Below are 26,690 nucleotides of genomic sequence, written 5' to 3'. Positions count from 1 at the left end.
TGGGACTGCAGTTATCCTTGAGTTTGAGTGGTGATGCGAGATTTGCCCTAATTGCTTCCCCTATCAGGGTCAGGATAGTTGCCGCCCACGGAAGCAGGCAGCTAGCATTTCTCACCAGGCTCTCTGTAATTGGTTCGGCAGTCCATCGTTGGGCTGTGTGCAAACATATCCAACAATGGTAGCCAACCTCTAATCTCAGGTGTTGTATTAGGGCCAAGGCACACGCTCTGTTCCCTTCACATCTAGTGATGGCCTTTTGCACCTCCCAACCTATTGCCTATGCATTTACGCCATTTATCTCATGAAGGGCCAATTCCACTACTGAGTTAGACTTGCTCCTTAGCCCCGGCCAACTCTCTCCAGATTCTGGCGTGACATTAATGCCCTCTGCCCTGCATCTGGATGGGTATATGAACAGGAAAGATTCAAAGGGATATGGGCCATGGGCTGGCAAATGGGACAAGATTAGGATAGGATATCTGGTCAGCATGGATGAGTTGAAACGGTGGGTCTGTTTCCATGCTGTACATCTCTATGACTGTATGACTCAATAGTCATAATATAGAAATAGATATATATTAGCACGACAAAGTATTTCGCAGTTGAATTCTGTTTTGTCAGAAAGTCTTAGACTTAAGCAGCATACTAGATGTTTGAGAAAGTACTTCCTTGTGAATGCTATGACACAAAATAACCAATTCCACATCAGTGATCTGTATTTCTGTGGGAAGCTAAAAAAGTGATTGCTGGGCCTCTTGCTGAGATATTTGTATCATCAATAGTTACAGGTGAGATGCTGGAAGACTGGAGGTTGGCAAACATGGTGCCACTGTTTAAGAAGGGAGGTAAAGCCAAGCCAGGGAACTATAGACCAGTGAGCCTGACGTCAGTGGTGGGCAAGTTGTTGGAGGGAATCCTGAGGGACAGGATGTACATGTATTTGGAAAGGCAAGGACTGATTAGGGATAGTCAACATGGCTTTGTGCGTGGGAAATCATGCCTCACAAACTTGATTGAGTTGTTTGAGGAAGTAACAAAGAGGATTGATAAGGGCAGACTGGTAGATGTGATCTACATGTACACAGGTAAGGCATTCAACAAGATTCCCCATGGGAGATTGGTTAGCAAGGTTAGAGCTCATGGAATACAGGGAGAACTAGCCATCTGGATACAGAACTAGCTCAAAGGTAAAAGACAGAGAGTGGTGTTGGAAGGTTGTTTTTCAGACTGGAGGTTTGTGACCAGTGGAGTGACACAAGGACCGGTGCTGGGTCCTCTACTTTTTGTCATTTACATAAATGATTTGGATGCGAGCATAAGAGGTACAGTTAGTAAGTTTGCAGATGACACCAAAATTGGAGGTGTAGTGGACAGCGAAGAGGGTTACCTCAGATTACAACAGGATCTTGACCAGGTGAGCCAATGGGCTGAGAAGTGGCAGATGGAGTTTAATTCAGATAAATGTGAGGTGCTGCATTTTGAGAAAGCAAATCTTAGCAGGACTTATACACTTAATGGTAAGGTCCTAGGGAGTGTTGCTGAACAAAGAGATCTTGGAGTGCAGGTTCATAGCTCCTTGAAAGTGGAGTTGCAGGTAGATAGGATAGTGAAGAAGGCGTTTGGTATGCTTTCCTTTATTGGTCAGAGTATTGAGTACAGAAGTTGGGAGGACATGTTGCGGCTGTTCAGGATATTGGTTAGGCCACTGTTGGAATATTGCATGCAATTATGGTCTCCTTCCAATCGAAAGATGTTGTGAAACTTGAAAGGATGCAGAAAGGATTTACAAGAATGTTGCCAGGGTTGGAGGATTTGAGCTATAGGGAAAGGCGGAACAGGCTGGGGCTGTTTTCCGTGGAGCGTCGGAGGCTGAGAGGTGACCTTATAGAGGTTTACAAAATTATGAGGGGCATGGATAGGGTAAATAGGCAAAGTCTTTTCACTGGGGTCGGGGAGTCCAGAACTGGAAGGCATAGGTTTAGGGTGAGAGGGGGAAGATATAAAAGAGACCTAAGAGGCAACGTTTTCACGCAGAGGGTGGTGCATGTATGGAATGAGCTGCCAGAGGAAGTGGTGGAGGCTGGTACAATCGCAACATTTAAAAGGCATTTGTATGGGTATATGAACAGGAAGGATATGGAAGGATATGGGCCGGGTGCTGACAGGTGGGACTAGATTGGGTTGGGATATATGGTCGGCATGGACCGGTTGGACCGAAAGGTCTGTTTCCATGCTGTACATCTCTATGACCTTTCATTTTTTTCTGCATTTTTGTGGCATTGACCACAAAGGAAAGGCTTTCAGTACCCAAGAGGTGGAAAGCTGCTGCTGGGCTAGAAACACAGATTATTCCTCCTAAATACTGACAGTGATACATAAGCTGTATGTGCTAAGAATGCAAAATTTCCCCAAAGAAATAATACTACTTTAAATGCAATATCTGATAAGCACTAAATTCACAGCAGCTGCCCCAAGTCATAATGCAAAACTTTCTGACAGCAGGCCAATCTTTGTCTTCACTTTTTGAGCAAAACTGAAACAATACTCAGTTTGCACTGCATGGAATCCTGCAAGCCTCAGGCACTGCGCAGCTGCACAATTGAAATGTTTCTACAACTACACAAGATGTACTTTCACTTCTAATCCAGTTTTTTCTGATGTGCTGCTACTACCTGGATGACTTTCTTGTGTTTACAATTCCTTTTACCACCAAAAGGTGACCCTCTGTTTCTCAGAACAAGTTTTATTGTAGTCTTTTTTGAACTTTGGAAAATAGCAGAAACACCTTCATGCTTTAAATTGTGCTTAGGGTGATCGTGGGTATGAAGGACCAAAGGGACCTCGTGGAGCTCCAGGTGTCGGTGTTAAAGGTGATAAGGTAAGTCTTAGGTTGGTCAGATTCATAATACAATTTTAGTTGAGACTGCAACAGCTGATTCAGTGAACGTATGCTCAGCTTTTAAGAACCAAAAGGCTAATTTTGACTTTAGTTAGATTTGGTAATAAATTTCTCCCAAATTTATATATGTGTGTGTGTGTGACAGAATTCTGTATAGGATACAGAATGATAAGGCTTAACCCACTCTATAATAACTATTTAAAAGGTGCAGACCTAAGGAATGGTAAGTTTTACTGATTGCTTTGAGAGCCTATAATCACTAAATGACTGTCACAATTCCTGAAATCGTCCCTGTGGTATAACTCTACAGAAGCAAACTTGGCTGTGGCTGGAGGAATTTTGTTAATGGTTTCAGAGACCCAAAAAACTGAAGACTGCAGTTGGACACAAAGGGACATTTCTTTTGTTTTTGAACCTCCAAGCCATTAAGTCTGTGGTAGGTGGCAGATTCCCAGTATAACTCTATCATACAGTATCAACACTGATTCCCTGGGAATTGAGGGTGGATGCCAGTGCCAGTTACATCATTGCTCATTTGTCCATCTCAGATGATTAGAATATAAACTGCTTCAGTGTCTAATCATGGCTTAGTGTGACCTGAAAGAAACATTTTCTTTTGCATTTGAAGGATTAAAATTACCCATTTTGGTTCTCAGTCAATTGTCTTAGTTGATAGAGCCATATCGAAACACAAAGATCTATCTTCCTCCTCCATATTTTCATCATTATGGTTATTTCTGTACTGGGACACATCCGCACAATGCTGATGATCTGAATTTAGGATGTACACAAGTTTAGGCTCATTCATATCGAAGTATGTCAAAGTGCTGAGATTGAAGTTTCTCTCCTTTGTCAAAATTCAATAAAATGAAATGCAGATGTTATCTCTTTACTAAAGCAATAAATAACTTGGGTTCAATTAAAATAAAACCTTGCTTTATTGTCAAGAAGAGCTTATATTATCTGTTAAAATCTAGAAATAGTTCTGTAAACTATTTTCTGCATGCCAAGCCATTCGGGGAAGTCTATTTCAGAGGGATGCTCTGTTCAGTAATTCAAAATTAGTTTTCAGATACTGACACCTCACCTTCCAAGATGGAATAACTGTTAACCTCTTGACTTTTCATTTATTCCTGAGAAATATATAATAAATCCTAGCACAGAAATCAGAGACCTGGCTGCATAAGGTTTCAATCCAGTATATTAACCCAGCATTTATGAGCAATAATAGGCCATTCAAAATAATATAATTTCTTGAAGATCAATGAGATACATATCTAACTCATTCTTTCAAATATTCTGCACTTACTCAAACTCCATAATAAACACCACTTTAAAAATCTTATTAACTCCTTGTGGATTTATTCTAGCTTCATTTTTTTTTAAGTATTGTACTTCATGCTGTTTTTACTCTGTTGTATATTCTTTAACCTGAACAAAATTCAGGAGTCTTAACATGTATGCATTGGCCTGATGTGTTCATCCTCTAGCTTTCGGGAATGAAAGCAGTCCAAGTGGGCTCGGGGGGGAGAAAGGCTCAAGTTTCAACAAGTTCAATAAAGTTAATAGCCTTGGCTCTTCATACACCTGAACAATCTGAAGGTATATTCCATTTCTTGTGAAAGGCTAATTAAATCTTGCCAGTTAATTGCAAACATGATTTCAATAAAACTACCTAAATACTTTTCAATATTCTGAGAATAAGATTGCAGAATCCAAACATTATCACCTAATAATATTTAAACCAGTCAAAGCAACAGTGATTACTGGGTATTACATTTCTGACTGCAGAAGGGGCATTGAGACTTTAGGACAGTTTAAGGTAGTATAAGAATAAAAATGAACAGAAGACAGAACTAGAATGTGAAATTTATTTGCCACAACTAAACTAATTTCACTTATTTAAAATCTGTAACTTTTATTATATTTTGTTAATGTGCTTTTTTTTTAGTTTTATTGTATCTTGTACTTCATCAGGGTGAAATTGGTTTTCCTGGATTACCCGGTCCTATTGGCCCATCTGGTATTGGATTCCAAGGTGAAAAGGTAAAAGCTAATTTTAACCTATTCATTCCTGCCGGCTTAAATTCAGGTGAAAATTAACCTCTTGTGACTTACAGATCTTGTTCAATTTTTCTTTTGCTGACTGAACTGCTTAAACTTAAATTATCCCCTCCTACCAGTGTGTTCCATGCTCTTACAATATGCCGGACTCATGATTATTTCAAAGATGCTGATGGCCAGGATTTTGAGGAGTCTGGGATTCCCCGCCCACCCCCCCAAACCTGAAGAGACAGCAGGGAATGTATCTGTGCTGATACTGACTGAACCACAGCCATTTAACACTCTCTGAGATGAGACTTCTGACACTCACCCAGGAGGAAATCACACCTTAGCAAGCCTCCAGCCAAAACTGTTTGGCCAACAGCTCTCTAGTCCAATCAGCAACAAAAATTGCAGTGGACAAGTACTTGGACTACAGGCAATCCTCAGAATCCTAGTAGCAGGAGACCAGGATTAGTTAATATGGATGTCTCAGTGGGAAGAAAGGTGAGGCCCAGGGTTGTAGGCAGAGGTGAGATTGCAGTGTTGACTGAGAGTGGAGAGTGTAAAGAGCAGGGAGCACTGACTTGAGGCAAACCTCATAAGGACAGTGGCCCAAAGTCTAAAGGAAACAACTAATAAAGGTGTCCCCACTCCTCCAACTTTCTGCCCACTCCTGACCAAGATTACATTCTGGGTTCTCTCACTCCAGCCTGAAAACTGAGGCCAGAAAAGAAACATCTCACAAGTGTTTATTAATTGACCACTTAAGGACCACAACTGATGAAAGACTGGATGAGCCAGCTTAGGCCTTCCCAGTCCTGTCATAGAATTGTGGACAGATTGGGTCAATGGGAAGACCATGTCAGGAATTCTATGGGTGCCCCACTCCACCCAGACCTGCCAGTGGGAAATTATTAAATTCTACTTCATCTGTTTATCGTGATTTAAGCATATATGAATTTTTGGAACACAGGAACATAAATAAACCATTCAGCTCCATAAATCTGTTTTAGCATTAATTAATTTTCGCTGAACAAAGCTCAACTCTCTTGGTGTATCTTCAATCCTTGTTTCTTGATAGCCTTATCTAATAACAATGTTAATCTCATCCTTGCATATTTATATTGACCCATCAACCACAGCCTTTAAAAGAATGAAATCTGAATGTTCATTGTTCTGTGTGAAAAAGTCTTTCCAGAAGGATCCTAGATCTAATGTTATGATTGTGCGCTATTCTGAAATTGCCTAAAATGAAATTAGTTCTTTGACACCAATTTTAAGGATGGAGGTTAAGGAGTAAGGCCCATGTAAATTGTGAAGCAGATGGGTGGAGAAGTTCCTTCACAATTCAGTCTTAAATCTGCTCCCCCTAATTTTAAGACTATGCCCTCTTGCCCCACTTTCACCTGCCAGTGAATATCTTATCTATTCCCCTTTTTTTTATTTTTCTATAAGATCCTCCCCCACATTCTTCTAAATTCCAATGAATATAATCCCAGTCTACTCAATCGCTCTTCATAAACCAACCCCCTCAACTTCGGAATCAACCTAGTGAACTTCCTCTGCACCCCCTCTAGTGCCACTATATCCTTTTTCAAGTAAGGAGATCAAAACTGCATCTAGTACTCCAGGTGCGGCCTCACCAGCACCCTGTACTGCTGTAACATAACGTCCCTGCTTTTAAATTCAATCCTTTTAACAATGAAGAACAAAATTCCAGTTGCCTTAATTTCCTGTTGCACCTGCAGACTAACCTTGTGATTCATGCACAAGGACACCCAGGTCCCTCTGCACAGCAGCATATTGCAAATGTTTACTATTCAAGTAATAGTCCTTTTTACTGTTACTCCTACCAAAATGGATAACTTCACATTTACTAACATTGTACTCCATCTGCCAGACTTTGCCCACTCACTTGAACTATCTATGTCCCTCCACAAAGTTTCAAAGTTCTCTGCACACTTTGCTCTACCACTCATCTTAGTGTCATCTGCAAACTTTGACACACTACATGCGGTCCCCAACTCCAAATCATCTATGTAGATTGTGAATAATTGTGGTCCCAAAACTGATCCCTGAGGCACACCACTAGACACTGATTGCCAACCAGAAAAGCACTCATTCATCCCCATTCTTTGCTTCCTGTTAGTTAACCAATTCTCTTTCCATGCTAATGTATTACCTGTAACACCTTACATCTGTATCTTATGCAGCAGCCTTTTGTGCAGCACCTAGCTGAGTGCCTTTTGGAAATCTAGATATACCATATCTACTAGCTCCCTGTCCAAGGCAGTCAGTTGACAAGATGGATTCTGGAGTGATCAAGTTGGCAAGGGGAGTCCAGGGTAAGAGAGGACTAAATCTCTCTCTCCTCCTGACCCACAAAGAAATCTGAAATTATATTTCTAAATATAATTGCTGTATGCTTTCTGGTGCCCATTTTGTCTACTGGCAGATCTGACCTGGCAGGACCCACATTCTCAAGGAGTTTACAGAATGGGTCCGGCAACATTACAGGCACCGACTGTATTTTGATAAAGATTGACTCTGGTTTCTCCCTGCGCGTGTCTGATTTGCTGCTTCAAAAGAGCAGGTTAACAATGGGACATGTTGTGAACACAGCAAGCTTACATGTCCCCACCAGGTATGTTTTCAACCAGTCAGAATGGCATATAAAACAGGATGGATACTAAGGTCACTACCTTCCATGAGCCACCCTGAGCTTTCCCTGATAGTATTGACTCAGGGGTTAGCATTTGGGGGTAGGGGGGAGGTGGGCAGACTGGCAGTTGGGGGAAGTAGGGGAGTGCTTCAATATCCACCCCTTGCTCAGCATGTGTAAGTCAATAACTAAGGATCAACTGAATTTGCTGAAAGCTCAACTGATATTAATGTAGCCCTGCCTCACACCATAATAGTTGGGGTAAGCATTCATGCAGGATTGGACAGCCCAATTTTTAATAAGTGTTTTTAAATGGTGGGAAGAAAGATGGAATTCTATGTTTGACGGTGTCCCCTCTGCCCTGGGGCATTACCCACCCCCATCTCCACTCCCCCAACAAAATAGTAGCTTCCTCCTCCTCCCTCCTCGACTTCATCTCAAAGCCCATTATTTCTTCCCTTCAGCTCCAATCCCATTCCTGCCCAATATCCCTGAGTTGATCCTGGCCCAGGATCCATGCTTGCCTTCCTCAAAGGTTGCTTGCTATCCCAATTGTGCTCAACTGGATCCCTGTTGCTGGTACTGCAGAGCCGCTTACTAATCAGATTAGACAAGCAGGAGACTGGAAGAACACAGCAAGCCAGGCAGCATCAGCAGGTGGAGAAGTCAACATTTCAGGATTGGTCATAGCTCTAAAGGGCACTCATCATCCCACTGAAGGGCTGAAATCCCACTACCATCTTATTAATGTCACCCTTGCTGTAATATTGTGGTATGAATAGTCCAATGCTCACCTTCCACTCCCCACCCCCTTCCCTCAACCCATTTCACGCCTAGTGAGACTGTCTCATTTTAACACCATTCAGCAACAAACAGTAAGAATTAAAATTGGATCTTTTTATCTACCTGTCAGATACTTCCATCATTTTGGGCAAGTTGATTAGACCACTTCTCGATTTTCTAAGCTTAAATGCATAGAAACCAATTTTAGAGAATCTGCCCTCATAATCTAATCCTTCAAGCTCTGGTGTTATTCCAGTTAACATCTTGTTACCTGATGTTTATTGTCAAGGCAGAAAGCAGTACTCCAGATGACTTTGGTCACAAGAAAATTATGAGATGTAAAATTGATGGCTGATTTACTATCATGCTTTACACTATTTCACAACATTAAAATTACTCAAATATGTTTAATAATATTTATTCTTGGCTTTGATTTGCCTTTCAAGTTTTAGTTATATTCCTGTTGCACTTCTTATTGCTTTCTTTTCTTTGTTTTCTAGCTTACACAATGTGCTGCAATACCCCTCTTCCATATTCTCATATAAATCTTTTTCATTTAGTTTGATATTGTCTCTTAATTAACAATGGTCTTTTAGTTGCATAAGTTTTCTATTATGCAGATATGCGCCAGTTGTGTGTTGTCAAAAGCTTTTGGAATATTTTCCACTGTTTCTCAGTAGGTTTGTTCACCTACTAACAGTTCAGCTCCGTCTGAAGCATCAAATTCATTTCTCACCCATTCAAAGTTTGACTTCCTAAAGTCTAAAGCCCCTGCTCATCTACCCATTTCTCCCTCTCAAACCTCAAACCTGTTTTAGCCTATTATACAATCATACTAATGGAATTGCATTGAATGATGGCAGTTTTGTTTGCATTTGTCAACAGGGAGTGCAGGGTCCGCGAGGACCACACGGACCTAAAGGACCTCCAGGTGAAGGTCTGCCTGGGCCAAAGGTAAAAAAATCCAAAATGTGTCAAAGAAGTATTTTTTTATTTTTACAAACCTAAAAACAAGATCTTAATTCAACTGTAAATGTTCATTTTTAGACAGTATTTGGAGGACAATTCAATGCATCTTCAATATGTCCTGTATTGCAAAAGCTACTAAAGCCCAAAATACCAAAACAAGTGACAAAAGTCTTTTAAAATTGACAGTCCATCATATCCTTCAATAAGCAAATTTATTAACTCTGTGTAAATGGGTGGGGTTTGAATTGGTTAAAATCAGGCCAATGGAACTTGCTTTGTTCAGTTACTGTTATGAGTAAAGATCCTGTTCAGTTTCTCACTTACTAGTAATACTAACATGAAGATCTAAAAATGTCACTTCATCTGATTTCAGAATGCTGCTTTCCTTGCTATTACATTGCCATCGCAGTGTCTCAGATAGCTATATAGATGAGAACATGTGTATTTTGGTCTGCAAGATTATTTATAGGAGATTCCTCTGTGATCAGTTTTTCTAGTCATTTCTTTTCTTCTTATTTGTAACCTAGTGTCTTGTACTGAAAATTTGCATATGACACACAGCTTGAAAATTTTGTAAGCTAGGAGGAAGGTTCTGATAGACTTCAAGAGGCTATGTGAATGAACAGATATGTATACAAATGAAAGTTAATGTAGCAAAGGATGAACTGGTATGTATTGAATGGAAAAATGAGGTAAATAAAATAAATTATTCACACTGATGTTAGAACTGAGTATAACAGCAGAGTTACCCAGGAATTTATGTGCACAGGCTGTTGAAATTGGTATGGCAGATTGATATAGCATCTAATAAAACATAAAGGATCCTGGGTCATAGAGTCATAGAGATGTACAGTATGGAAACAGACCCTTTGGTCCAACCTGTCCATGCCGACCAGATATCCCAACCCAATCTAGTCCCACCTGCCAGCACCCGGCCCATATCCCTCCAAACCCTTCCTATTCATGTGTTCATCCAAATGCCTTTTAAATTGTACCAGGCTCCACCACTTCCTCTGGCAGCTCATTCCATACATGTACCACCCTCTGTGTGAAAAAGTTGCCCCTTAGGTCTCTTTTATATCTTTCCCCTCTCACTCTAAACCTATGCCCTCTAGTTCTGGACTCCCCCACCCTAGGGAAAAGACTTTGTCCATTTATCCTAACCGTGTCCCTTATGATTTTGTAAAACATCAAAAGGTCACCCCTGAGCCTCCAACGCGCCAGGGAAAACAGCCCCAGCCTGTTCAGCTCTCTCTATAGCTGAAATCATCCAACCCTGGCAACATCCTTGTAAATCTTTTCTGAACCTTTTCAAGTTTCACAGCATCTTTCCGATAGGAAGGAGACCAGAAATGCATGCAATATTCCAGCAGTGGTCTAACCAATGTCCTGTACAGCCGCAACATGACCTCCCAACTCCTGTACTCAATCTCTGACCAATAAAGGAAAGCATACCAAACACCTTCTTCACTATCCTATCTACCTGCAACTCCACTTTCAAGGAGCTGTGCACTCCAAGGTTTCTTTGTTCAGCAACACTCCCTAGGACCTTACCATTAAGTGTATAAGTCCTGCTAAGATTTGCTTTCCCAAAATGCAGCACCTCGCATTTATCTGAATTAAACTCCACATGGCTAGTTCTCCCTGTATTCCATGAGATCGAACCTTGCTAACCAGTGTCCCATGGGGAACCTTGTCGAACGCCTTATTGAAGTCCATATGGATCACACCTATCACCCTACCCTCACCAATCCTCTTTGTTACTTATTCAAAACACTCAAACAAGTTTGTAAGACATGATTTCCTCACACAAAGCCACGTTGACTATCACTAATCAGTCCTTGCCTTTCTAAATACATGTACATCTTGTCCCTCAGGATTCTCTCCAACAACTTGCCCACCGCTGACGTCAGGCTCACTGGTCTATAGTTCCCTGGGCTTTATAAATAGATGCATGGAGACATACAAATGCAAGGAAATCATGATAAAACTTGATAAAATAATAAATTGACCTCAGCTGAAGCATATCCAGTTCAGACAATGTAACTTTAGGAAGAATGTGAAAGCGTCAGAAAGGGTAAAAAAATTTTTATAGAAATGGTTCCAGGTAGGACAACCTTCACTTACATTGATAGGTTGGACGCTGTTCTCTTGAGAGAAGAGAGATTTAAGTGTATATTTGATATTGGAGTGGCTAAAGTCTTGACGGATCTAAACAAACAAAGAGAAATTCTTCCTAATGGACTAAGGGTTGAGACCAACAGATTTAAAGTGAATAGAAAAAGAACCAAAGCCAGCCTGAAGAGACCCCTGTTTTATTCAGCAAGTTGTTAGGATCTAGAATACGCTGTTTGAAAATGTGGTGCAGGGAAATCCAATCGTGACAAGGCTCCAGGAAAAGGCGAGGGTGTGGAAAGAGCTGAGTTCCTTTTCTACAAAGCCCAAAGATATTACATACAATCCCTACAGTGTTGAAGTAGGCCATTCCACCCATCAAGTTCACACCCACCCTCCGAAGAGCATCCCACTGTCCCCATAGCCCTGCATTTCCCATCTAGCCTGCACATTTCAAGACACTATGAGCAATTTAGCATGGCTAACTCAACTAACCTGTACATCTTTGCACTGTGGGAGTAAACTGGAGCAGTAAGGAGGAAATCCACACAATGTGCAAACTCTATATAGACAGTTGCCCAGGGGTGGAATTGTACTGTGAAGTAAAAGTGCTCACCACTGAGCCATCGTGCTACTCTTATAACATGCTGATTAGCCTTCTCCTGTGCTGTAATCATCATTCTATGATTCATATTATTTCCAAAGCATAGATTTTTATGTGAGAGCCAATCTTCTTTAAATCCATTTTAAAATTTATTATTTTTAATGTACAAATATTCCTTTTGCAACTAATAAATGTTAATATTTCATGGCAGTATATTTCTATTGCTTCTAAGCCCATTTTAATACACTATCCCAGAGAAGAATTGAGCTTTCTGCTCTCTCAAGAATTAGGGGAAATCAGATATTTGAAGCAGAACTTGAATTCAATATCACTGTGGAACCCAATCCAGATTACTGATGGTGAGATTATCACTGAGGCTCGAATGTTAGCACCTGCACAGCCAAGAGAATGGTGATCAATAGAAACATATTAATTTTGATCTCAAAATTGAAGGCATTCTTAAAATTTTAGCTTTGACCCAAGGGTTGACCTCAGGTTTATCCCCAGCAGAATCACTGTAAGCCACACCAGCTGCTCTCAAGAGGATTGGGGAGGTCATGACTGAAAAGCCATCGTAAATGCAATGTGACAGACTGAATCTATAAATGATCTGGCCCCAGGGATTGTGAAATGTGTCTCTCATTCAGGGCTAGGATCAGTAAGGTTTATAGTTCACTGCACTTGTGCTGGTGGCCAGGCCCCCAAGACTTTGTGTTCTAGTACAATTCTGAAAGAGATTTTACTCCTGCTTATTAATATTGAGTTATAATATTCAGTGTGTGCTTCAGCTATTTTTAAAGTCCAGGACTGTCTGAATGCATGTGAGCACAGTCCCTTAAGATGCACTGCTTTTGATTTTCTTTACAGAAGAAAAGCAGGTCACTATTTACTGAATTCAGACAGAATGTAGATTCATTGAATTCTGAGTGATGCCAAAATTTGTTGAGCTTGCCAAGTTTCTAGTTAAACTTGGCCTTGAGCCTATTAGTCTAATTGGGAGTGCAATTATCCCACATGATGTAAAATAAATCCATAAATGTGCTGTGGCTGAGCTAATATTAGGTCAGCTCATGTGAACATTATTGTTCCTTTTGACATAATTTACCGTGGAACCCAAATGCGCCAGGTTTGTGCCCATTGATATATGGGAAGGAAATTACATTCCAAAAGGACACATTCTTCTTTGCTCTTGTCCCTGTATGTCACACGTACAGATTTGAACAGTTCCCAGTTGCGCTCTTTGGCATCATCACAAATTCATCAAAAGTGACTGCAAGTTTTAATGAGATTGTTCAGTGAGTTTTGGATGTTGACCAATGGCTGTAGGCCTCATTGTGGACTTTAAGTGGGCTTGAAGTTGGAAAGGTTGTCACACAGGTTAATTGCTATAGTTATGGGCCCATTAAAAAGATAATGCTCAAGTTGTTGGCTAATGCTTGCAACCTAATCTAAACAATAAGCTTCCAACTCTTGGAGTAGAGTATCAATGATCTGAGGTACAAGGTTTCTATGGTGTTAGCACCTCAGTTCTGCTACACCAGACAAGGATGTTCAACATGATTTATGTAAGTTATCCATTCCCTTGGATTATGGACAGGGTTATACTTGATCCTAATATAATACACTGAGAAGCTCTCTTTCCCACAACTCCTCTGGCTGCATTGACTTCCCAGCCCGGCAGCTGATGACATTTGTAGCATTTAAATCTATGGCAGCTTCTGATTTCCATCCTTGCCCCAGTCCCAGTCACGAGCAATTGAGATCAATGCAAGTTCACATCAGGAAATCCAACTCCTTGTTTTGGAAAATCAAGTGAATTGGGTTTGGAATTGAATTTAGTGCATATATATCTTGCTTCACTTTGTGCTCATTTTATTTGAAAAAGACATGTATATTCATACTAACTGATTTCTACAGGGTGATCAAGGTTTGCCAGGAGAAGTTGGAGCTCCAGGAGAAAGAGGAACTGGAGAACCAGGACCAAAAGTATGTAACAAATAACCATGGAGACATCAGTGGGTAGTAGATGTTTTAATAATGGATAATAATGCATAATACCTGTAAGAAATATGGGGCTTGAATCATATAGGAGCAGGAATAGGTCATTCAGCCTATGGAACCTGCTCCACCAATCAACATGATCATGGCTGACCATCAATTTTTTCTACACTATTCATATCCCTTTGCATCATTGGTATTTAGAAATCTGTCAATCTCTACTTAAAATGTACTCAATGACTGAGCTCTGATGTAGAGAATTCTAAAGATTCATAGCTTTGAGTTTAAAAATAATTCTCCTTATCTCAGTATAAAAGGCTTTTCCTTTATTTTCAGTTTGTGCCACTGGTTCTCAGTTCCCAAACCAGGATGAACATCTTACCTCTCTGTATCCTCTCTATTCCTTTAAGTATTTTGCTGGTTTCAATTATGCTCCCCATATGGTAGTCATATCCTTCATAATGGAAGGGGACCAAAACAGTGTTCTAGCTGTGGTCACCAAGAATACAATTGAAGCAAGGCTTCCCTCATCATATACTGAAATCCTCTTGCAAAAAAAGGCTAACATTCTATTAGCTTTCCTGACTGTTACCCTCGATGACTCATTGGCGAGGACACCCATGTCCTCTTGTATATTTACACATTCTAATTTCTTCACATTTAATAAATTTCTGTATATCTGTTTCTCCTACCAAAGTAATAACCTCAGATTTTTCCATATTATGTTTCATATGCCATAGTTTGGGCCACTCACCAAGTCTCCAAATTTCTTGAATCACCCTGCCTTTTCCACCCTGCCTTGTGTATACCATGAATTTGAAATATTTGGTATCTACATCCAAATCATTGAAATACATTGTGGAAAGTTGTGATCCAAGTACATTCTTGTGGTCCCCTATTAATCACAGTCCGCCAGCATGAGAATGATATGCTGTATTCCCACCTTCTGTTTTCCCACCTTCTGTTTTCTGCCCGTTAGCCAATTCTTAATCTATGCCAATATTTTAGGGTTAACCTTAACCGTATCCCATGTGCTTTAATTTTGCTAATTTTGAGGATTCGATCAAAAGCCTTCTGAGAAGTCAAATAAACCATGTTCGTTGGCTTCTCTTCATCAATTACGGTAGTAACATTTTCAAAGACTGCAACAAGTTGATCAAATTCTGTTTCCCATTTATAAATCTATGCTAATTCTCTCTATTAATATCATTATTATCCAAGTGCTCATTTATCATGCCTTGTAATAGATACTAGAATTTGCCCTACCACTGATATAAAGCAGTTGCCCAACTTCTCTCTGGCTCTCTTCTTAAACAGTAGGATAGCATTTACTCAAAATCTGCAGGAACCATTACAGAATCTATAGAATTTTGGAAGATGGTCACCAGTGCATCCATTTCTTCATAGCTTTCACCTGTCAGGGATGCAGAATATGGCATGCAGTCAGAGTCTTATCAACCTTCAGTTGCATTAATTTCTCCAGCACAACCTTCATATTAATACTAATTTCCTTCAATTCCTCATTTTTGCTAGTCCCTTAGATCTCTACTTTTGGATGATTGCTCATATCCTTCTCAGTCAAGACAGATACAAGGGACTGAATCTAATGCTTTTTCTTGCCTAAATGCCAGTTGCATTGAGTTTTTCTTTTGGAGGGATTCTTGCCGCATGACTCAGTGAGATTTCTCAGCGTCTGTTACCAAATATGCCTCACTAACTATTTACCCTATTCCTAAGGCATCCCTTGCACCCAATTCTATCCCCATCTCACCACATACCATTCTCAGAACAACTGACTACTCAGTGGATATCTGCTGAAAGACAACATTTTTCAGTGCCGTCTTTGAGAGGGCACTGTGCACCTGGACTAGCATTGGCCATCTGTCACTGCTTCTCAATGGCACAGCAGTCATAAAGCCACACTGTCCATGCCACATGCTCATGGATAGTACTCCACACCATAGAACTCCATTCTTTAACCCTAGTCACTGTCTAAACACACAACAGCACACAGTTTATCTGTCCTTATGCACAACCTATCTGAAGATCTTCTCTGAGTCTCTGCTACTCTTTCTTCAACACCGAGTGGTTACCTGCATCTAGTTGTTGTCCAGTATGAGAACATCAAATGCAAGAAACAAACAGAGCAAGTCTAAACATGAGATTTTATTGACAACCAGCAATAGAGAACACGAAGGAAATGAATACAGACTCCAATTTGCTCCAGAATGTGAACCAAATGCTGGCATCTTGACTTTGACAGTCCAGCAGTGTCCTCTGCACCTAGCTTCCACTGGACCCAGATGTCAGTCAAGCCCTGTCAGGCTCCGTAGAGCCCAATTTAGCTGAGCTCTGTCATCCACAAGGAGAGCTTCCTCCACTTCAATCTACTAGTCCTTATCCCCATTCAGAAGATTACTCCCATTCCGTCAACTTCTCAGCATTGATCATATCGCTTACCTTCCTGCTCCAGTTGCACAGAATCCAGCACACCAAGATGGTGCAACACACTGTGACCTATGCTGGAGGTCCTCCTCAGATCACTCTGAAAGCTGAGAAACCCAGACCTTCAGAAGCCCTATCATCTACCCAACCTTGGCCCTGATTGCAGCTTGTGCGCAAACATCGTGAAGGTACACATCAACTGACTGACTGTGACACTGTGCTCCAATCCCCTTGCAGTCTCAGACCCACCTCAGCCATTCCATCTTCCATTACATTCATTAGATTGATGGACATTCTAATAGGAGATATGATCGAGCAGTGTTCCCTTCATGCTTTTGAAAGCTTCACATTGCTTTTGACAAGCAATTGCCTCCTTTGAAGTTCTTGCTCCAAACTCCTGCATCACTGAGATGGCAATCTGAGATTTGCAAGAATCAATAACATCAATGCAATCTGCCTTAGGCCAATGTTCGACACATTAGCACATCCAGTCTGCGTGAATTGCAGTATGTGCGAGGAAATGTTTGCAAATGAAATGTAGCTGGAGTTTGTAAATGCATGCTTCCTGTATTTCCCCCTTCAATGTCCTAATGCCCAGTAGATTTGGATCCTGTGGGTTTTTTCCTATCAAACTAACACGAACTCCACCTGGTGGAGCATGGCAAATGATAGCAGGGATTGAAGCTCTCATGGACCTCTCAGTACTGGACTATGCCTGGTCAACTGGTGCCTCCGCAGAACCTCGACATTCCTATTTACCTCACACTACACTGCCAGCCCATCTCCACTCATTTCCCCCAATGTGGAGATCCAACACATTGAACTTTGCCTCTATCTGTCCACCCTACTCTTTCACATTCCCTCTGAAGGCCATAACAGTGGTCACTGTCGATAACCCCAACTCATGTAGCCTGTCATGCCCTCCACTGCTGTTTGCATAACCCCCATAAACTTTGAAGAACACCCTCATCACTGTCCTTGTTCTCACCTCCACAGGTATCTCTGCTCTTGCTCTAACTCTGATTCCCCTATGCCTTTTGGCAATGTAGCCTTTGGTGGCCCTACAGGCCTCCCTTGCACCCTCCTTAACCATTCACGGATGCAATCCAAAGACTCTATTCGCCCCAGACATCTGACTTTGACAAACAGCCCCTGGGCATGGCTGACCAGACCCTGACCCTGGTCTTTGCAGCTCCCTGACTGATGATATGCAATTCCCATGACTGCTGCTGCTGGCCCTACAGGAGTGACTGCTACCCATACTCCGGATGCAATTGGACGTATTCCCTGATGTGAGATCCCCAAGCTGATGACTGACTGCCTGACTGTGGCCTGTACTGTGCATGGACTGTGCTCTTGCCTGACAGCAGTCACTCCTTGACTGGACCAAGGACTACCCCCCCCCCCATCCAGTTTCTAACATGGCCCTTGAGCTGAACACATGTGCAGTATATGTGCTGTGCAATAAACACAATGTTAAATGGATGTCTGTGTGCTGTTCACCAAGATTATTGACAAGATGGAGAAGAGTTACAAGGGTAAAGTTGAGGCCAGGCTGAAGGGACCAGCAGAAGGGCCAATTAAAAGGCAGGATGATGACTGGCAACCACAATGTGCCAACTTCACCTTCTAACTGCTGGTACAGAAGCATTAAAACCAGCCTATGAACTATGTTTACACATTGTTCCATCTACTGACCATTGACAGGAACTGCACCTCTGATTTTTCTGTGAATCCCAATTGAGAACAACAAATATTTCTGCATCACACTTCTTCACATTTAAAATATGTTTTTGTTACATCTTTTGTAAATAATTTTGAAAATAATGCAAAAAATGAATTCTAATAGTATGGTTACAAGGGCTAGCATTAATCCACTGAAAACTGAAAGACTTTTAGGCATTTCAATCAGTGTATATTTGCATTAAAAATGACTGCCTGTAAATTTGTCAGATCCACAATATAATAGACAAAGGGGACTGCCAAAGTTGATGTTAGAGATTGCTGAGCTGTGCAGTGGAATCCTATCCACGTGAATCCCTGCTCGGATGAAATTTCACATTAGCCCTGGGGTGCTGAACCTCCCTCAGGAACCTTCACCCCACAACATGATCTGTCTTTTGGGAATACCCTCTGCAACCTTTTGCTTCATCAAGAGGCATTTTCTGTACAGGTGCTGCTGCACATCATCTACCTCTACTCTTTTATCCACCGCCCTGACACACCTTGGCATATTTATTTGCGGCCAGGCAGCGGGAATCCCCAGCGGAGGGCTGTCCTGTTTTCCGTTCAGGATCTAGGTGGAGGGTATTGCATACAACAGTCCCGTATAACCATGGTTGTGGTGGTTTATGGACTCACAGCTCAACTGTTTAATTTGCACTATTGTGGAGTCTGTGGATCATGTATATATTGGACCCCCTTAGTTATTTGAAAAATGTTGTGTTTTTGGTTGCACTTCAGCCGTACGTTGCCAGTCTTGACCAGGCTGGCCAAAACCAGGTCCAGTCAACAGACTGTGGAGGGCGACATCTCCGATGACTCCCTGTCCCACTTCTGTGGTTACATTCATGCCTGGGTGTCCTTGGAGAGGGAACACATGGTGTCCATCAATGTGTTGATTCTTTTAGAGAGAGGTGGGCACCGCAGAATGTACAGTACTTTATCTCTCCCTCAAACTCCACTTTGATTGAGCCCCTTCCATCTCTTCCTGCCCCTCCCTCATATTTGATGGTTCGTGTTGCCCATTACTAGCTTTGTGCGTCAATATCCAATCAAGTACACCAGTGATTTACTGGTGGTAAGTTAATAGTTAAACACAAGAAAAGTCACAGTGATTTGGTGGTGGAGGGAAAAAAACCTTGCTTCTGTGTGCAAGAACTTGCAGAAATAAAAAGAAAAAAAAAGTTAAGGTCTTCTTTCTGATAAATATTGCACAGTTAACTTGCTCTTTTCCTCTCTCACATAGGGTGAAATTTAGTTGTGTATGCTTGAACTGGAATGATGACTGGAAGCGGGAAAATTGGGTGGGGGAATGCATTTCAGATTACTAGCATCACAAAAACTATCCCCTATTAAATTGAGGGTGGGTCAGCCAGAAGCTGGAACCTGCCTGTTGCTGGTGAGATGTCAATTAGGGTAATTACTAAGCCATTTATTGCCACTTGTTCCTGAAACTGCAATTTAGTGGTGACCAATAATCAACTTAGAGCCACATGCCTCTCCCTTGCCTCATAAATGTCACCCAGCAAACCCTGTTGTGATTGTAAGTGGCCTCTCAGGGTCCCTCATTGAAAGATCCAGCCTTGGGAAAGTGGCGGGCGGTTCCTCTCAAAGTCATTTCCAATCCCCTGCTCCACTTTCTTTTGCAAAAACCCTCCTGCCCTCAACTCATCTTTGCCTTGGTGTCTCTCATATACTCAGAGAAGGCCAAGGGTCAATTACCTGCAGTTGCCACCATACCCAATGATGCTGTTAACAGTGAAGAGCTAATAGGCTCTTAATTACCAAAAGTTCTACACAGATAGGATTTCATCCTTAGGTCCTCAATCCTTGAGTAAAGTTTAGAAAAAAAAGGTGACCTCTTGTCTCAGACAATGCATTTAGAGTCCACCTGTATCCCAACCTTGAGTCAGTCTGGTTTTCTTCCGAAGTACGAATTTATAAAAATGTCACATGGACTGACTGCCTACAGATTGTGTGCTTTTTGAACAAAATAGAATTTATCTGCAAACTCAAATCTACAAATGCAAAGTCACCCCATAGACTTGTGCGTGCATGTGTATGCATGCTTGATAAAATATGTACGTGAGTGTGATGGATTATATGCCTCTGGGAAGGTGTGAGTATTTGTGTGTGTGTGTGCATGTGCTTATGTGTGACAGAGAATGTGTGTATGAGAGAGAGTGTGTGTGAGTGTGAAAGAGTGCGTGTGTGCCTGTAGAGTGTAGTGGGGCCACCTGTAGCGTGACATCGATTTCCAGTTCCGATGTGCTACAGCAAGGGACTATAATGGCCTCCTCAGGAGGCAGACATGGGATATGATCAATAGGGTATCCTTCAGCATCCAGTACTTCCCAGGAATTGAGAGACTACACCATGTTCTTTGCAGCATGTAACACATTATTGATGAGGATAAGCACCTTGCTAAGACCTTCGCTATGCCTCCACTTCTTGCCTTTAAACAACTGCCAAACCTTAAACAGACCATTGTTTGGAGCACACTACCCAGCCTTCAAGACAACATCGACCATGACACTGTACAACCCTGTCATGGTAATCACTGCAAGTCATGTCAATGTATCAATATGGATACTACCATCACACATGGGAACACTAACCACCACGTGTGCGGCAGGTACTCATGTGACTCGGTCAAGTTGTCTATCTCATACACTACAGGCAAGGATGCCCCGAGGCACGGTACTTTGGCGAGACCAGGCAGATCCTATGACAGTGGATGATTGGACACCGCACAACAATTGCCAGACAGGAATGTTCCCTCCCAGTCAGGAAACACTTCAGTGGTCTAGACATTCAGCTCTGATCTTTGGGTGACCATCCTCCAAGGTGGACTTTAGGACACACAACAACAGAGATGCTGAGCAGAGACTGATAGCCAAGTTCAGTACACATGAGGATGGCCTTAACCGGGATCTTGAGTTCATGTCACACTGCAGGTGACCCCACTACATGTACATTTGTGTGCATACACATGATCACACACATGATCACACTCATACAGAGCCTCTCTCATACACATTCTCTGTCTCACACAAATTCACACTCACACCTTTTCACAGGCATATACTCTGTCACACTCACATGCACACTCTATCAAAGACACAGACTTTCTCTCTGTCTGTCTCTCCCACATACGTGTCAGTCTATGGGGTAAATTTGTATTTGCAGATAAATTTGATTTTGTTTGTAAAGCACACATTCTGTAGGCAGTCAGTCCATGTGACATTTTATAAATTCTTTCTTTGGAAATAGAACCAGTCTGACTCATGGTTGGGATACAGACAGACTCTAATCTCACACTTTTAATGCATTGTCTAAGCTGAGATATCACTTTTTTTATGATGATAAAACTTTAAGTTGTCTCGGGATTGTGACTTGAAAGAAGTTCTGGGATTTACATATTAATCGAAACCTGCAACCCAGTCTAAGTGATTAAAGACTGAACAGCAGTCTAGGTATATTCAACACAGTTGTATGACACTTTGATTTTTTACTATACATTCTGTGTCCTATGATCCTGCCCCACTAGTTACCTGATGAAGAAGCAGTGCTCCAAAAACTTGTACCTTCAAATAAACCTTTAGACTATAACCTGATGTTGTGTGGTTTTTAACTTTGTCCACCCCGATTCAACACCAGTGCCTCCACATCAATCCTGGAGTAGGATTAAGTGTGACCTGTTAACTACCTGATCGACACTTTATTGGAGTGGGCTTCCCTCAGAAAGCTGATGGAAGTTCCCCAATGATCTAATCTATGGCCAAGACTGCCATTAGACTGATTAAATCCTACCTCATGGTTTTATTACCTTTTGCTTTTCTTCGAAGTTTCATTCATTTTACTTCCAGTTTCCTTTAGTCTAACAATTTAATTCTTATTTTCAGTAAGTGGGTAAAGTTTTGAATTTTTGTAGATTGTTACTGGCTATCTTGTTTCATCAAGGGAGAACATCCATGAACTTCAAAACAATATTTGGACATCTTGAACTTTTCTCGCTCTTACCAAGGGTCCCGACCATGAAATTTTCTTGATGGCCTCCAGTCCCTCCCATGCTGGTTTATCATGAAGCTGCCAGGACAGGACCTTGGTTATCTTTTGCCTAGCAATTCTTATGTTCCATACTCCACTTGCCATTTGCACGTAGAACCATTCACTCTCTTAAAGCCGAAAGAACTGCAGATGTTATAAATCAGAAACACAAATGGAGATTGCTGGAAAATCTCAGCAGAGCTAACAGCATCTATGGAGAGCAAACAGAGTCCAGGAATGAAAAGCTTAGCATAGGAGAAACGTTCGAGGACTCTGGGTTTATACTAGACAGAGTTCAGAAGGATGAGAGGGATCTAATTGAAACATACAGAATACTGTATGGCCTGAAAAGAGTAGATGTTGGGAAGATGTCTCCATTGTTCAGAGAGACTAAGACCCAAGAGCATAGCCTTAGAATAAAGGAAGACCTTTTCGAGTGGAGATAAGGAGAAACTTCTTCAGCCAGAGAGTGATGAACAAAGGGAATTCATTGCTAGGTCATTGAGTATATGTAAGACTGAGATACGTAGCTTTGAGTATCAAGGGGATCAAGGGTTACAGGGAGAAAGTGAGAGAATGGGGTTGAGAAACTTATCAGCCATGATTGTATGGCAGAGCAGACTCCATGGGCTGAGTGTAGTGCTGATCAGGCAGCTGGTCAGGCAGCATCTGAGGAGCAGGAAAATTGACGTTTCGGGCATAAGCCTGATGAAGAGCTTATGTCCAAAATGTTGATTCTCCTGCTCCTTGGATGCTGCCTGACTGTTGTGCTTTTCCAGCACCACACTCTCGACTCTGAGCTCCAGCATCTGCAGTTCTCACTTTCTCCTCCATGTGCTGAATGGCCTAATTTCTACTCCTGTGTCTTATGGTCTCAACATTTCGGATACAATGACCTTTCCTCTGTTCTAAGGGAGCGTTACATCATCCAAAACGTTAACTCTGATTTTGCTCCACAGATGCTTCCATGTATGTTAAGCTCTTATTAGATTAGATTCCCCACAGTGTGGAAACAGGCCCTACAGCCCAACCAGTCCACACTGACCCTCCGAAGAGTAACCCACCCAGACCCATTTCCCTCTGACTAAACCACCTAACACTATGGACAACTTAGCATAGCTAAGTGCCAATTCACCTGGCATGCACAACTTTGGACTGTAGGAGGAAACCCACACAGACACAGAGAGAATGTGCAAACTCCACACAGACACTCGCCCAAGGCTGGAATCGAACCTGGGTCCCTGGCGCTGTGAGGCAGCAGTGCTAACCACTGAGCCACTGTGCCGCTCTTTCAACAATTTTTTGTTTGTGTACAGTTCACTCTCTCCTGGAAAAGTACCGAGTACAAACACAGCAATATGGCCTTCAATATTCAAATGTGGTGCCGATTCTACCAATCTTCGGTGCTAAGAGAGTTAACCAGAGCTGCCATAAGTTAAAACAATTGGCTGACCTCATTTCCACGACAGTAGATGATTTTTGCATTGAAGCATATAAGTGATATGACAGAATCATCACTCAGCATATTCAGATGTTCCTCCATTAAGGTTTTGATCTTTGTGTTTGTTAGGGTGAACCTGGCTCCTCTGGATTGGCAGGCCTCCCTGGTCTTCCAGGAGAAGATGGCGCTCCAGGGCAAAAGGTAATTCTAGGATTACACTTATTTCGCTTATGATAGCTTCAGATGCTCCATAAAATGGTATTCATGGTAGTTATAGCAGTGAAAGAAAAATGAAAATAACAACTGACTGTAGAACATGTAAGTTTAAAGCATAGTATGAAAACCAATACAAATCAGAATGAGCTAATACTTGCAATCTTTCCTTACCTTCCACAATTTCCAGTCACAAGAAGAGTTTTACTGTGGGACAAATTGTGGGTGACCAGCTCTCCTGTATTTAATGGGGCCATCTCATTTTTTTCACATTTCAAACTGCATCCTGTTCTTTGGCTATTTCCCAGTATTTATTGGCAGTGACTGGAAGAGTGCTGGGCATCTCCTCTGTTAATAACAAGTTAATAATTTAACATTTGATTAAGTAGAACCATGTTATTCAAGGTGACAATGATTAACCAGTCAGCTTGACAATTTGGAAAAATAGGCCTGTACCAAGGACGTTGAAATTCCATTTGCTGCCACCAGATATTCTTGTAAACCAATGCCCTAACTAGGAAAGTGATCCTCAATGATCAATTCAAAAGACTGTACATTGCAACATTTAAGTTAGTCTGACTATTTAAGACAGCCCAAGTTTTGTTTTGCCCCCCGCAAAGCCATATGTTTGCACTATCCATGTCTAAGTTGAGTTTTTTCTAGCTGTGACATACTTTTGTTGCGTTAGTACTCAACTCAATTTTTAACTCTCAAACGTGTCTTGTTCACTGGTACATTATAACTAAGGCAGGACTTCTACCTGAGAAAGGGGCAGAAATCTCACCTTTAAAGCGATTAACTTAACTTCCAACATTAAATGGTTGTCACAAGACCAATCATGGGGATGATGCATAGGCTCCATGCAGGGGTCAGGGATGTGAATGTGGGAACTGCGTGCTTTGTAATATCCAGTTCAATGAGTCTGAGAAACAGCCATATGCATATAAAAATAATACTTCCATTTCCTATACTAACATTATTATTATAACAGCTCCAGTTTTACAATGAACACCGGTGTTTCAGTTATCATTTGGATGATCAGGTTATTTTAATTAATTCTTGCATTTACTGTTCACAGATCCTGAATCCAAATGGAAATTTAAACAATCAGCTGTGATCACTATATGGTAAATGATCTTAAAATTATTACAGAAAATGTTGAACATTCAGACTTTCCTTTTGTTGCCATCTTAGGGTGAACCAGGAGCATCAGGTCCACGAGGGGCTGAAGGTGTTGCGGGCATTGGAATTCAAGGAGAGAAGGTAAAATCCTTTAACTCTGAAACAAACAGGACATACCGTTTGTACTGAGATATGGCCTACGCTTTCCCTATTGCCACTAAAACAGTAATGCAGCAGAATGGCACTACCCCAGTCCAACAATTCTAGAACCTTCAAAAAGCTGGCAATCAGCTGCATTAGATTACATCAAGAAATTGAAGATAAATGTTTATTTATGGTTCAGTAGTACAAAAAAGAAAGAACTATTTCTCAAAAATATGTCCTTTTGTTTTGTGTAGGGTGATATAGGTCAGAGGGGACTGCGAGGTTTGGTCGGTCCACCCGGATTGACAGGCCCAATGGGACCAAAGGCAAGTTCACTTCTATACTGAGTTGTAGTGCTTTGTAGCATTACTGAATTTCACCAAGCCATGCCATCTGGTAATTGTTCATGTTTTTGTGTGCAACCATCAAAATTCAAATGTTTCGTGCTGAGATAAATGTGCAAATTTGAATTTCATTTATACAATCAATGGCTATTAATGTAACCAATGTTCCAAGTGTTCCACAAGCTGATAAAAGAAGGAAGAGCTTAAGGTAGGTAATAGATAACTTGATTGAAAAGACAATTTGAGAAAGAAATAGAGATGTGGAAGTGTTTGGGAAGGATGCCTCAAAAGTACAGCAGGGGGATAAGACTAAGTAAGACACAACAGTCTTTTATCAGAAATAGTATGTGCACAATGGAGCAGAGAGCTAGAGAATGTTATGGAGCATGTTAGGAAAGAGTTCCAAGAGGTTTGAAGACACATTTGAGGACATTAGATTTTACATGTTTCTGAATGGAAGCTATTAGGCAAACAGCACACTACACACTGCATAACAGCAGCTTGCAGGCTGTTAATGAGGCGAAAGAACTTGTGATGGAGGAGAGCTTTGTGTCATCATCTATTAGAGGATTGTGGAAAGCTGATTTTTGGCATGTTAAAATGCTGAGATCATGCCATTTTTATTCATATTAAAATAAAATGCACAGCATGATATTCATGAAAGATTAGCAGAAGCAAGCTCACATCTGCAACTTAGCATTGACATTGAAATGTATTTCTAGGAAAGTTTATTGGACCAATTCTCCCTAACATTAATAAGGTGAAGTAAATGTAATTGCCATTGACAATGTCATTCCTATGGTGAAACAGACCATAGTACTCACCGCAATACAATGATTACTTATTAAGGATTTTATTCATATTTTGCATCAGATTGTTAATAATCTGTTTTGTTTTAATTCACATTACAGGGTGAACCTGGTGCTGCAGGACGCCTAGGAATGCCAGGCCTTCCAGGACGTGGCATTATGGGACCTAAGGTAGAGACAAGTGTATGACATTATAGTAGTCTTAAAATGCCTCATTGAAAAAAATGTTGGTGAACAAGTCAAAAAGTCAACTGTTTTCTAACACTACATAAAAGTCAGCTTCACAGTTCTGCATGTCATACATGGCAGAATAGGTCTTGTGGC

General features: G+C 41.3%; 1 protein-coding gene across 1 annotated transcript in view; it reads left to right on the top strand.

The window, feature by feature from the left end:
* col28a2a (collagen, type XXVIII, alpha 2a) overlaps positions 1–26,690 on the top strand; it is a 110,228-nt gene that overhangs the window by 46,648 nt on the left and 36,890 nt on the right. Inside the window, exons 15-22 of the mRNA XM_060827920.1 lie at positions 2,810–2,878; positions 4,877–4,945; positions 9,276–9,344; positions 13,996–14,064; positions 23,864–23,935; positions 25,142–25,210; positions 25,468–25,539; positions 26,469–26,537. Of these exons, the coding sequence (XP_060683903.1) occupies positions 2,810–2,878; positions 4,877–4,945; positions 9,276–9,344; positions 13,996–14,064; positions 23,864–23,935; positions 25,142–25,210; positions 25,468–25,539; positions 26,469–26,537 (558 nt within the window). The remainder of the gene's footprint in view (positions 1–2,809; positions 2,879–4,876; positions 4,946–9,275; positions 9,345–13,995; positions 14,065–23,863; positions 23,936–25,141; positions 25,211–25,467; positions 25,540–26,468; positions 26,538–26,690) is intronic.

The sequence above is a fragment of the Hemiscyllium ocellatum genome, chromosome 7, assembly GCF_020745735.1.
Source record: "Hemiscyllium ocellatum isolate sHemOce1 chromosome 7, sHemOce1.pat.X.cur, whole genome shotgun sequence".
Lineage (NCBI taxonomy): Eukaryota > Metazoa > Chordata > Chondrichthyes > Orectolobiformes > Hemiscylliidae > Hemiscyllium > Hemiscyllium ocellatum.
This window is presented reverse-complemented; position numbering and strand designations above follow the sequence as displayed.